This window comes from Pyrus communis, chromosome 7 (assembly GCF_963583255.1).
Source record: "Pyrus communis chromosome 7, drPyrComm1.1, whole genome shotgun sequence".
Lineage (NCBI taxonomy): Eukaryota > Viridiplantae > Streptophyta > Magnoliopsida > Rosales > Rosaceae > Pyrus > Pyrus communis.
The window spans coordinates 732,655-745,592 of NC_084809.1; the positions used below are offsets into that span (position 1 = coordinate 732,655).

Genomic DNA, 12,938 nt, shown 5'->3' on the forward strand with positions numbered 1-12,938 from the left:
CCTTAAGCTATACCATACTATAACTAGTCGTCACGTCGGGATGAAAGAAACACTAATGACGGGATATGTCATAGTGACTCTAGATTTTGCTCGAAAAACTTACGTGGAAAATGTCCACCATCATGATGTAATGTCCATAAATAATAATGTACTATCATGTGTAAGTATTCACAGATTAAATAAAAAAACTACGGTGACATCAACCCATTTTATATTAGTGACTCTCCATCCATAGACCATAGGCCATAGGTTACCAAAACTAGTATGCATATGTGCATACGAACGAAGTGAAATTGATCACGTTTGTTTAAGCATGGAGGGCCAACCATAGATCTTAAGGCCATCTTTAACAAAAGAGTCTAGAGGGCCATGTCAAAGGGCTCTTGGGCCCCACTAAACAAAAATATCAGCCAGTTGGTTCCGGGTTGGGCTGGAATTCAAATGCAACGGTCAACTAATCGTTATTTTTTATTTTTTGAACAAAGTTTGTTTTAAAAATTTTAAAAACTCTTTTTTTTTTCCTATACCTTCCTAAACCATTAAACATTACATAACATTAAACAATATTAAACAATATTAAACAACATTAAATAACATAAAAAAAACATTTAACAACATGAAACTTAAAACAACATTTTTAAAAAAACATTTAACAACATAAAAATGCCTACTCCATGCTATTTTTGTGTGTTGCGCCATGCTTCATCTTCTTCATCATATTCCTTATCTTCTAGTCTCATCTGCGCCCATTTTTCTTCCAATTTGAAATTGGATGAGGACCCCCAGTTGGAATCCGAAGAGGATCCAAAGTTTGAATTTATTGCAAACTTGAATTGAATTGAAAGAGACTTAATTGAAATAGATTGAATTCAAAGGTGTGTGAATTATAACCTAATATCCACCCTATTTATAACAAAAAAAAAAATTCAAATATAACGGCTAGTTGACGTCACTTAGTCGTTGGATTTAAATTTAAGTTGTAGTTTTTAAATAATAAATTATGTTTGGCCTTCGGTTGGAGATAGTTTTTTATGACTGAGCTAAAACGAGCCCTATGACCCTTTGACATTCGGTTGAAGATAGTAAGAAATATGACCCTACATTGTTTTTTAAAATATTAATTTCTTGAAGGACCAGATGATTAAAACGAATCTTCTAACTAGTCTTCGGTTGGAGATGGTCTAAAAGTCTTGCCGGCTACAAGAGAAACAAACAAATGGATTTCTGTTCCTACTGTGTAGAGGATGAGAGCACATGATCCGAATCGTCCATATCCAAATCCACGTGTGTGAATCTGTATATACACAACCCCAACAACAATACACGTCTTATCGGGGAGAGGTAGATTTGATTGCGAGATATGCAGACATGCAGACATGCAGCTGTTTTCGTTGTATATATTTATACTTTGTCGACAGCGTTAATTACGTAGCTAATCAGATTTTTCAATGCACAAAAACGTGCACATATTTGGTGGACTGTCGAACACAAACGAAACGGATGCGATTATATTAGGAGAATATTTTCTCACCGTTCTCAAGTGATTGTGATGATTTATCATTAATAAGTAATTTGTGTAGTGTATAGACATTAATTTTAAAATTTAAACTTATTCAATAACAATTTTTTTCATTTGTTATTACGATATAGTGATATTTTTCTTCACTTGTAAGTAATACGTCTTAGATTCAATTCTCGTCGAAGACAAAGTTGGATCCTCTTCTGATGGTGATAGTAATTATGGTGGTGAGCAAAACTATGGAATTGGATCCTATTCTGAGCTTGGGCTCAAGTGCCTGCTGACCAACAAACATGGGTCTCCAACGGCTACAAACAGAGAGCTATCTAAAAGTTATAATAATTGTAGCCGTTAGATCAAAATCTAACGATCCTTGTGTGTTTGTCAGGAGGCTCCTAAGCTCAAGCTCAGGAGAGGAGAGGATCCAATTCCCAAAACCACCACTTGAGGGTGGTAAACAAAAATACACTCTTATATCTTGACTTACATACACATTTCATAACACTTTTGTAGCAATACAACTATATTATATATTTTATTTTTATAAACACATTATATTATTAGTTTGAAACTTCTCATCAGCATCTCATGATATCTCTCATCAAGAATGCATGTAAGTCTTTTTTCAAGAATGCATAAAGAGTTACTCACGCAAGAAATGGTTAGCAGATTCTTTTAAAAGTAAAATTCTTCATAAACTATCTATCATCTAAAAATTTAATATCAATTTTCAAACTAACATTATTAAACATGTGTCAAAAACATAAAGCCACATAAAGCCTGTCAAATTCCCCATAGCATTTCTCTACCCATGCTTACACACATGCACCGACGACTGTGCGCTTTATTATTAATAATATAATATGCATAAAAATTGAATATAAATATGTGCCTTTCACACCGTAACCGAGGAAAACAAAATTAAACAATGATAATTAATAAATAATTAACTATTCAGACCCCTATAAAACATTGCGGTTGCTGAAAGCTAGTTTTTGCTCAGTCTGAGTTCATTGAGTTCATGTCTAAGACGGAAATATCCATGTTGCTCTTCACACATCCTACATTCATTGTTTTCTTAGCAATCATTCTCTATGTTTTGCATGTGGTTTTTTCGAGATTCCGGCGAGTCTATGAGTTTTCCTACCAAGGCCCGCCGAGGTATCCCGTCATCGGGTGCTTCATTTCCTTTTACAACAACCGCAACCGCCTCTTGGACTGGTACACCGACCTCCTTTCCAAATCAACTACCAACACCATCATCGTGGACCGCTTCGGCGCACGGCGGACAGTAGTCACGGCCAACCCGGAAAATGTCGAGTACATGCTCAAAACCAACTTCAACAACTTCCCAAAAGGCAAACCCTTCACCGAAATTCTTGGGGACTTTTTGGGATGTGGTATATTCAATGTGGATGGTGAGGTTTGGCGCACCCAGCGCAAGTTAGCAAGTCATGAGTTCGGCACAAAGTTTCTGCGTGAATGCATGACGAAGACATTGGAGGAAGAAGTGGAAAAGAGTCTATTGCCACTGATGGAGTCGCTGGCGGCGACGGCGCAAGTGGTGGACTTGCAGGAGTTGCTAAGGAGATTCACCTTCAATGTGATTTGTAAGGTGTTTCTGGGAGTTGAGAGGTGCTGCTTGGATCCCTCTCTGCCACATCCGCCACTTGCAAGGGCTTTTGACACGGCGTCGGAGATTTGCGCAATGCGCGGAGCAGCTCCCATGTTCATAATTTGGAAGATTAAGAGGTGGCTTGGAGTCGGTTCGGAGCAAAAACTTAGAGTTGCGATTGAAGAAGTTCATGCCTATGTGATGGATATAATCGAGAGGAGGAAGAACGAGCTTGAAGAAGCTGAGACGGATAGTGGAGCTCGCGAAGACCTCCTAACGCGGCTAATAACGACGGGGTACGAGGAGGAGGTGACGAGGGACATGGTGATAAGCTTTATCATGGCGGGGCGGGACACAACTTCAGCGGCCATGACATGGCTCTTCTGGTTGCTTTCCCGCCAACCAGGTGTGGAGGAAGATGTGGTGAAAGAGATTGAATCCGCCGGAGAAAAGATGTCGGATTTCGAGTTGTTGGAGTTGAGCTTGTTGAAGGCATGCCTCTACGAGTCCATGAGGCTTTATCCGCCTGTTGCTTGGGACTCGAAGCATGCCGTAGTTGACGACTTGTTGCCTGACGGGACTCGAGTTCGGGCTGGAGATAGAGTGACGTATTTTCCCTATGGAATGGGTAGAATGGAAGCACTGTGGGGGGAGGACCGGTTGGAATTCAAGCCGGACCGGTGGTTTCTCGAACCGGACATGGAGAGATCAGCTCTGAAAAGGGTATGTCCTTACAGGTTGCCTATTTTCCAGGCAGGTCCAAGGGTTTGTTTGGGGAAGGACATGGCTTTTATTCAGATGAAATATGTGGTGGCTTCGATTCTCAGACGGTTCGAGATCCGACCGGTTGATTCCGGTGAGCCGGTTTTCGTGCCGCGGCTGACGGCTCACATGGCCGGCGGGTTGAAGGTTCTAATCCGCAAGAGAAGTGACTGACCCAGATTATTAAACCTAGAATATATTCATTTAAATTAGTAGGAGTCAATGGTTTTGAATATTTAAGGTTTATTGGACAGTGTAACATGCCACTATGCCTCAAATGTAGCACAAGGATATTATTTATGTACATAAAGCATATGTATAAACTCTATAATTTTACTATGGGAACTGTTATTGGTCCGCTAGAATTTTCATTTTACACACCAAACTTTTTATATTTAGAAAGAAATACACTTATGAGGAGTGTAAAATAAGATTTTTGAAGCTCTAATAACATTTTTCTTTCACTAATTAGGAGAGCTGTATGAATTTTAAACTGTCGCTGCAATCGGTTTTGCACAAACTCTTCAATTAGCTCCATGTACTTCATATATTACTTTAGTCTCTTCCCAAGTCTTTCTCTACCTTTTTTACCCTAAGCCTCCATCCCTTAGTCTTATTTTCTAAGCAGAGTGTATGTAGGTCTTTCTCCACGTGTCCAAACCACCTTAACTAATTTTCTCTCTTCTTATCTTCAATTGTGGTCGCTCCTACTTTATCATGGATATCCTCGTTTTTATGCATATCCTCTCTCTTTCGTCCATATAGCTCTGTTTCTTGCATTTTCGTCATTGTTTGATTCTTTTAGTACGCAAAACTCCTAAGAAGATGAATTTTAGAAATGCTCACAAATGTGGGTGAAACTCAGTTGACGAATTGGCCTAAAGTGCAAACAGAACCAAAGCTACCAAGAAAAATCTACAAGTACGAAAACAACAATGCGAATAAGCTAAGGAAACTATTAAGTGCAAAAATCATGTGCTGTTCAAATAGAAAATAAGAATTTAAAAAAAAAAAAAAACAAATTGAGGATTAAGTTAAGTTTATATAGAAAATTCAGGATAGAAATTCACATGTCAATCGAGCAGCTCATTAAAAAAAAATAGTCGATCGAGCAGTTAGCATGAAAACAATCAGCAAGCACCGTACACGTGTCATTGATAGAATAGTATGTTGATGCTTTTGTTTTTTCTGTTGTGTTTTGTTTCAGAAAATATACAGACAGATTCTTACTGTGACAAGCTTCCAAATTGCTTGTTCCATTCCTCGTACGTACCGAGCTCGTTCAAGGAAACAGAAGGCCTCACTTCTTGCAATGCACTCTCAAAGTCCTGTATCAAATAAACAAAAACTAGTTTTTAATTACTATAAAAGGGCGACCACAATCCAACAACGCCCAGGCGGGGGCGAGGACGGGGAAACGTTTATCGTACGCAGTCTTATTCTATGCAGGTAAAAAAATGTCAAGTAAAACAACAAACATACTGAGGTGTGAGGAGTTCGAAATTTTAACCTGAACAGTTACTGGACGCATATCCTCTTTTTTGAGCTTTGTTATTTCGATGCCTTGTTTCAGAGCTTCTCTCAGTGGACCCATTGAGGCATCCTTCACCAAGTTTTTCATGTCCGATCCTGAGTACCCTGTGAAAGATAAAGAGAAGCTTCAGACAGTGGAAGTATGATAGAGAAGACGATGGATAAGGTTCTCAAATGTATGGAGTGGATACCTTGGGTTAAATTGCATATGCTATCAATGTCCTCCCTTGAAAGTTTGAACAGTCCATCCTTTTCTAAGAGATTCCGTATGATCCAGGCTCTCGCTTCTTCAAAACAATAATTGCTGGTTAACCATGAATCGAGTATTAAGAATGTTAGTTAAATTAAACATGTTGTAACTTGTGACTTGTAAGTTGATACCTAATGAAGGCAGGGGAATGTAAAGCCTCTTGGTAAGTCGCCTCCGTGCTGCTTCATCAAGTTCTTGGGGTCGGTTCGTTGCTCCTAGAAGATTGTATCCATTTTGTGAAATTTTCGCCATTTAACTAGTGAAACTAAGGATCAAGTCTAAACTCGACGTGTTAAAATTCATTAACAGCATTCTAGTTAGAGATGATTGAGATTCAGGGGGTTCAACAATCACCTATAAGAAGAATTTGCTCACTCCCACTGTCAAAGCCTTCCATCTCAATAAGGAACTGCGTTTTGAGTCGTCTACTTGATTCGTGCTCACCTTCTGACTTACGCTGCAGTCAAACAAAAATTAGTATCAGCTGAGTACATCCAGAAAGAATGTACAGTGATTGATACGATAAGAGCTAGAATTGCTCATTCAGTATAGCAAAGTGCAACAACCTGAGAAAAATGTATGGCATACATAAAAACAGCTTATTATACCATTTCAAAGTTTAGTTAAGAGCTAGAGCAAACCTTACCTGTGAGAGAAGTGAATCAATTTCATCAACAAAAATAACAGCTGGCTGGCGACAACTTGCGACTCCAAACAGTGCTCGCACTAGCTTTTCACCCTCGCCAATCTACAGTCACCAGTTAAATAGTTCAAATATAAGTACATTTCAAGCATATATAACGAGAACAAGGGGTAAAAATCAGGGCAAGGAATTTAAACATTGATTTTCTGAAGAATGGGAAAATATGCAGGAATCAAAATTACTAAGTATACTGATTATAATTATCTTTTGTCATATATCCTAAAAGTTTCCACATAAGTTGACATTTTAGAAAAGGCAGAAGCAAAAAGACATCAGAAAACATATGCCAGTGACCTATCACAGAACCTAAGCAAACAGAAATAACGCATCGCATACCCATTTGCTTGTTAATGAACTGGCAGATATGTAGAAAAAGGTTGCTTTTGCCTCTCCAGCTATGGCTTTCCCAATCATTGTTTTTCCTGTTCCCTAAACCAGGTAAAGGATTAAGATAGCTTATTGATCAGAAATGCTTTTACTCCCTCTACTTAAAAAGGATTCAACACTTACTGGTGGACCAAAGAGAAGAAGGCCTTTCCCAGGAGAACGACAGCCCTTAAAAATGTCAGGACGTAGTAGAGGCCATATGACCATCTCGGTTACACATTTTTTCGCATGCTCCAAACCAGCTAAAACAGTGCCATGCAACAGAAAAAATCAGAACAGCTTCAGATATACTGCAGAAAACTGTACATGTAGAGAGTTTAAAGCATCACATATTACCAATATCATTCCATCGAACATTAGGATCCTTGTCCATAATCTCATTACTAACATGCTCAAGAAGACGAGGTTCCAAGTTCCTTAGTTTTTCTGGAAGCTCTCCATCAGGACCGCAGAGCAGTTCCAAACTTGAATGAAAACATTGAAGACATTAGGACATGCATACATATTTCACACAATCTATAAAAGTTATACTGCTCACCATCTCTTAGTTGAGTCACCTAATGCATCATCTGACTTTCCAGCGACTCGTGAAGTCACATTCCCAACGTTTCCCTCATTAGATTTAATAGGGGGGACAAAATTACCACGGGCTCCCCGACGTGAATAACCATATGATCGCATACCATAACCCCTATTAGTAGCATTGCCATCACTTTGAGGAGAGACACAAGAATTTGGTGATCCTGCTGGCGCTAACCCTCTTCTTTGCCTCACATCCATTTCCTAGCCAACAAAGGAACAAACCCATCAACATTTCCACATGTGCAAAAAGTGTAAACAAAAGGAGGAAGAACTGAAAAGAATGAAGATATGAGCTCCGGTAAGATCAGGTTAAGTACAAAATTATTTACTACAGGTTACAAAACCTTATGGTCAAAAGCAGTAATAAGAGGAAGGGTTGTCAGAAATAAGAAGGATACCAATTTGGCTTTGGCAGTAACAAAGCTATTTCCAGAACCATCAGCTTTAGCATCTTCATTGGCTGATGGGGACTTCGCTATATCAATGATGGGACTAGTAAATTCCCTGTGTGCACGTTTAGCCCTAAAGGTATTCCCATAAGCTCCTTCCTCTTCAACTTTTTGAAAAGAAGAGGCACTATGACCGCCATTACGGTTGTGGAGAGTGTGAAGCTTTTCTACAACAAAGCAGTCCTCAGAGCTGTTACTTCTAGAGGCCAAAGAACCCTTGGATTTTCCATTACTTTCCACCATCGAGTTCTGTTTGTACAACGATGTCAACTTTGTTTGTGTCATAGGTTTCGATAACTTGCTAGTCAACTTGTCCTGCCTCTCCAATTGATCTCCCTAGGGCAGACAGAACTTTCGGTAAGCACAACCAATTGTAATAAATCACAAAGTTAAAGTTAAGGAAAATGATTTCAACAAGCGAAATCTGAGGCAAATGATACCAAATCATTTGCAGCCCTTCCGTTATTAGATTGCTGAAGAAGAGCCTGAAAGTACTTTGACTGCTTGATCTTCTCAATGTCAATATCTCCATTTGTGCCAAAAACACAGCCTGGCGCCTTCTTTGCTTGCTCAAATACTTTGCTGTACAGCATACGATAAAAAATCTGAATCTAGTTGTGAAAAACAAAATTAGAGTTACTAATCTACACTAAGACAGTACTTTGACTGCTTAATCTTCTCAATGTCAATATCTCCATTTGTGCCAAAAACACAGCCCGGCGCCTTCTTTGCTTGCTTAAATACTTTGCTGTACAGCATACGATAAAAAATCTGAATCTAGTTGTGAAAAACAAAATTAGAGTTACTAATCTACACTAAGACCACTAACAAATTCAGTGCCGGTTTACCAACACTCGAATAAATCGATCAAATTCGGATTTAGGGTTCATCAATTCAAACCCTACTTCGTATCTAGCAAAAATTACACATTCATTTGAGTCACAATTCAAAATTTAACTTCTCCAAAAATCTTCAAGAAATTCACATAATGTTTAATTTCTAGCAATTTCACAGGGTCTCGACCAATAAAAAGTACAATAATAGGAAACTGAAAACGCACACAAGAAATGCCAAGTGCTAGGGTTGTCAAAGCTTCGATTCAAATGAAAAATCAAGCTCAGACAGCGAAAGAGAGAGAGGCGCACCGATCGGAAAGAGGAATGAGCTCGCGGCGTGCGGCGTGGAGTTTGGCTTCGGTTTCTCGACGAATGGGGCGGATGAAGGCGTGGTCGAGCGAAGACTGAGATTGGGAGTCAAGGAAGCCAAGGAGACGAAGGCCGAGAATCTGAGCGGAGGAGAAGTCGTGCCTCTCGAGGGAGAGCTCGGCTCCGAAGGAAAGAGAATGGAGCCTGTTCAGGTTATCGTCCACTTGCTTTCTCCAGCAGACCTCTTCGCCGCCGGCACCGGTCGCTCCTCGCCACCCCTTCGCTTCCTCCTTTCCCGCCATTTTTTTCCTTTTACTTTGCTCAACTGTGACTGAGTGACAATGATTTAGAGCGCAGGAATCGATCGAGCCTGCAAGGTCAAAGATGCCCTTACTTATAATGTCATCGAGAGGGTAGAAATGACTTTTTATATTTTTCGAATTCGCAAATTTTTCCCCGGCTATGCTGTCGTCGTATGTAAAAGATGTTTGCCAATCGGATCAGAATTTATGATTGGGGTATTTGCCAATTTCTTGAACGTATAAAATAACTAAAAACGTTTTTAATAACGTTTGGTAAAAAGAGTTCCAAATGTTTTTGGATTGAAAAAGTATTTAGATTACAGCTACCAAATTTCGATTTCTTGAAGAAATAATATGATAAATTAAAAACACTATCACACAAGAAACGCCAAATGCTAGGGTCTTCAAGTTTCGATTCAAAGGAAAAATGAAAGAAGAAAGGCAGAACGGTCAGAATTCGGAATGTGGGCGCGCTGGGAGACGTCGAGTATGGACATGGTATCACGGCGAATGGAACGGATGACGGCATGGTCAAGCGGAGAGTGAAAGTAGGAGTCAAGAAATCCGAGATGAAACTCCGAGGATTTGAACGGAGGAGAGGTGGTGGATCAGGAATTTGTCGATTTGAACCCAAGGATTGGGGCTGAGTTGGCGAATGCGGCGGTGGTGATAGCGATGGCGGTCTTCTAGGTCGGTCTGAGCGAGCGCATTGAAATCGAATCACACAGATAATTCACAAAACTCCAGCACAGATGATGAATAAAACTGTCTACATGTTTGTACATTAACCATAAATCAGCAAGTTCAGCAGCACAGCAAGTACATGGTAAAATTTAATGGTTACAAACAGAACAAGATCTATATTTTTTGCCTTGGTTCAATAATCTGCGAGCAGCGTCCGTCCTCCCTCCTCGTCCTACACTAGAAAAGGCAATCCTATATCCTCCTCCTACAACCTCTCCTACATCTGCTTAAGAATACAAAGGTGGCTGGCAGTGGCACCGCCGGCAAGAGCTCAATATTCCCCTCATATCATATGCTTCCAGGAGCAGCATCACTTCCTGCACCTGGCTTACGATTCAGATACCGGATAACAGCATCTTCAACCCTGTTGCAATCACCAACCACAAGATTCAATAAGTAGTTCTTCATTGTCCTAAACCGTATATGTAACTAAATGTCAACGTGAATCAACTAATGCATCATTTAACCAAAATGAAATTCCATCTGGAACAATCAAGCGGTGGATATTGAAACAGAAAGTAAAATAATGATCAGCAGACATTATTCATCTGGATGAATGTGTGCACCTAAAAATGGCGACAACAAAGCTGTGAAGCGCAGGTAAAAGTGGAAAAATCAATTATACTAAGTGATGTGCTTACCAGGGCTGGTGGAAGAAATCTGATCGCCTCTGTTTTTCAGCACTACGGCTTGCTACTCCAGCTACAAGCTTTAAATCTTTGTTTTGAGATTCAATCAGTGCATTGATAAATTCTACAGGAGATTGACTAAACCCAAGGAAAAAAGCTCGCCTGCGACGATGTTCATGGATTTTTCTTATAGCTGCACATATTGCTTCATCACAGACATCAATCTCTTTGTTCTTCTCGGAGTTGGCCAAAAGAGCAGACAGATCCCTTTGGATTGGGAAAGGAACATCAACCAACACATCATAACATGCAGTTCCAGCTGGACTATATCCTGAAAGCTTTATCTTATGCTCCAAATGTATAGGTTGCGGGAGGAACAAATGCTGAGATATCTTCTGCGATACCATGGTGAATTTCATCTTCTCTTCCCCAAATACTTTCTGAAGTGGTGGATCACAGTTAAAGAAAGAGGGGTCATGCTGGTTCTGCAATTTCCTAGCTTTCACATAGTGCCAGATTGAAGCTATTATCCTGGGGCGGGTTTCAACCTCAATACCAAGAATTTCCATCAACGGTTGAGAAAGCTTATACTTCTCGGGCGCATAATTCATTTCCAACCGTATGTTCACAGTAAATTCTTTGTCCCCTTTTCTCTTCACCTCGAAGCCCTCATGAGGTGCCGGTGATCTAGCATTTTCCCACAAAATGATATGATGATCAGGATATAGTCTCTGATCCAAAGAAATTGTTACTCTCTTGAAGAAAGATGAGAACTTTGGATAAAAGGGATTTGATTTCTGGACCATTCCAGGCTGGTCAGGATCAACCCCATCTTCCAAGATCCTCCCAACTATTTTAAGTGTCCAAGTAGGGGGATCAGCATTTGGCTTCTGTGGAATCGAGCGAACCTGATTAGCAAAAGTGTTAAAAACATAAATCCGCAGCGTTTTCTGAATGCAAGGCGGGCTTTTAAGGGCCTCTTGGATGTCAACTTTCTTTCTTGCAAGGGCAGAATCAACACGACCCTCAAACTCGAGAAGCTGGGTGTAGAGAGCAGATTCAGGCAGAATGGTGGCTACTTTGTCTTGTAGCTGTTTATCGGGAAGCTTCTGCTTCTTTTTACGAGCAGCAGGGTTGAGTTCCATGGTTCTCAGAGGTGACATCGTGTGCGTAGGAGAAGCACCAGAAGGGCGCATTGGTGGTTTTTGGGGGTAGCGCTTGGCACTTGCATTCCCAGGTGTGGAAAAGGAAGGTGAAGATGACCCCAAATTCGCAATGCCAACAGATTGGTTCTGGTTAAGGGCCATCGCCTGAGCTTGGAACTGAGCTTGGAATTGGGCATGAGCTTTTGACTGAGCCTGGGCAATAGCCTGGGCTTGGGAGAGCTGAAACTGACCTTGGTAACCAGCCCCAATCTGTGTTTGGGCTTGCGATTGTTGAAATGCAGGGTTTGCAGACATAGATTGCCCTACCATACTGACATTGCCAAAGGGCGACGAGGGGGCTCCGAGACTCTTAGGTGGATTATTATTGTTCATAGACATAGCTGACCCTAACCAGATAAAGATAAAAAACCAGCAAAAATATTAATTCTCCAGAAGCCTAACCTTAAAAATCCGTCCCAACATCAAACACCCACAAAGAAAACGATGCATGCATAAGCATTTACACCAAGATATTAAAACCCAGCAAAAGAACATGCGCGAAACGGAAATCGAAACCCGCTCAAATTCGAACCTTCTAGAACCATTTCCGAGCAACACACCAAAAGATAGATGACCCAAATCCACGAAATGCACAAATTTCGCAGGAGGCAAACTTTTGGTTTCACGAAACCCTAATTCAAGAAAAGGCAATCAGACCCAAAAGTTGACATATGGTACAAAATCCACAACCAAAGGAGCAAATATCAAATAAAGGATACAGAATTTGACATAAACAGATCAAAACGAGAGCAATTTTGAAATTCTGAACGAGAATTGGCAGTTGAGAATACTGCGAAATTCACGAGGAGATCAAGAAAGACCTAAGGAAACGAAGGGATAGAGAAGCACTTACAGATAAGCAGAAGCAGTCCCAAGCTTTTAGAGTAGAGCAAAAGCTGGTTTACTTTCCTCCACCTGACAACGATGACACCAGACGAGTGTGACCTCCTGCAGCAACACTGACGCTAAGCGCTTTGATTGATTTCGCTCTTTTTCCTTCTCCTACTTTCCCTTCGGCACCATATTACCGAATAATAGTTTTTTCTTCTTTTGGGGTAATTGCACTTTGCACCACTCTATGATTGGTATTTTACACTTTACTACTCTTGAGTT

At 40.3% G+C, this 12,938-nt stretch overlaps 3 protein-coding genes across 4 annotated transcripts; 1 reads left to right on the top strand and 2 right to left on the bottom strand.

The window, feature by feature from the left end:
• Positions 1–2,470: 2,470 nt before the first annotated feature.
• Positions 2,471–4,178, top strand: LOC137741150 (cytochrome P450 94B3-like). The gene has a single exon (XM_068480953.1). The coding sequence runs from the start codon at positions 2,541–2,543 to the stop codon at positions 4,068–4,070; it is 1,530 nt and encodes a 509-aa protein (XP_068337054.1). The 5' UTR covers positions 2,471–2,540; the 3' UTR covers positions 4,071–4,178.
• Positions 4,179–5,033: 855 nt separating this feature from the next.
• LOC137738736 (ATPase family AAA domain-containing protein FIGL1) lies at positions 5,034–9,275 on the bottom strand. The gene is made up of 13 exons (XM_068478211.1): positions 8,946–9,275; positions 8,241–8,382; positions 7,750–8,136; positions 7,308–7,552; positions 7,106–7,233; positions 6,893–7,011; positions 6,719–6,811; positions 6,326–6,427; positions 6,034–6,136; positions 5,811–5,894; positions 5,621–5,716; positions 5,407–5,534; positions 5,034–5,224 (listed from the first exon to the last, which is right to left on the bottom strand). Exons 1-13 carry the CDS (start codon positions 9,245–9,247, stop codon positions 5,123–5,125), a joined length of 2,031 nt encoding a protein of 676 aa, XP_068334312.1. The 5' UTR covers positions 9,248–9,275; the 3' UTR covers positions 5,034–5,122.
• Positions 9,276–9,976: 701 nt separating this feature from the next.
• Positions 9,977–12,837, bottom strand: LOC137739421 (SWI/SNF complex component SNF12 homolog). 2 transcript variants are annotated; one of them, XM_068478986.1, is made up of 4 exons: positions 12,679–12,837; positions 12,358–12,457; positions 10,633–12,172; positions 9,977–10,355 (listed from the first exon to the last, which is right to left on the bottom strand). In XM_068478986.1, the coding sequence occupies exons 2-4, from the start codon at positions 12,368–12,370 to the stop codon at positions 10,280–10,282; spliced, it is 1,629 nt and encodes a 542-aa protein (XP_068335087.1). In that variant the 5' UTR covers positions 12,371–12,457; positions 12,679–12,837; the 3' UTR covers positions 9,977–10,279. The 2 variants fall into 2 exon arrangements, with proteins under 2 accessions (XP_068335087.1, XP_068335088.1); XM_068478987.1 differs by lacking the exon at positions 12,358–12,457.
• Between the last annotated feature and the right edge of the window lie 101 nt (positions 12,838–12,938).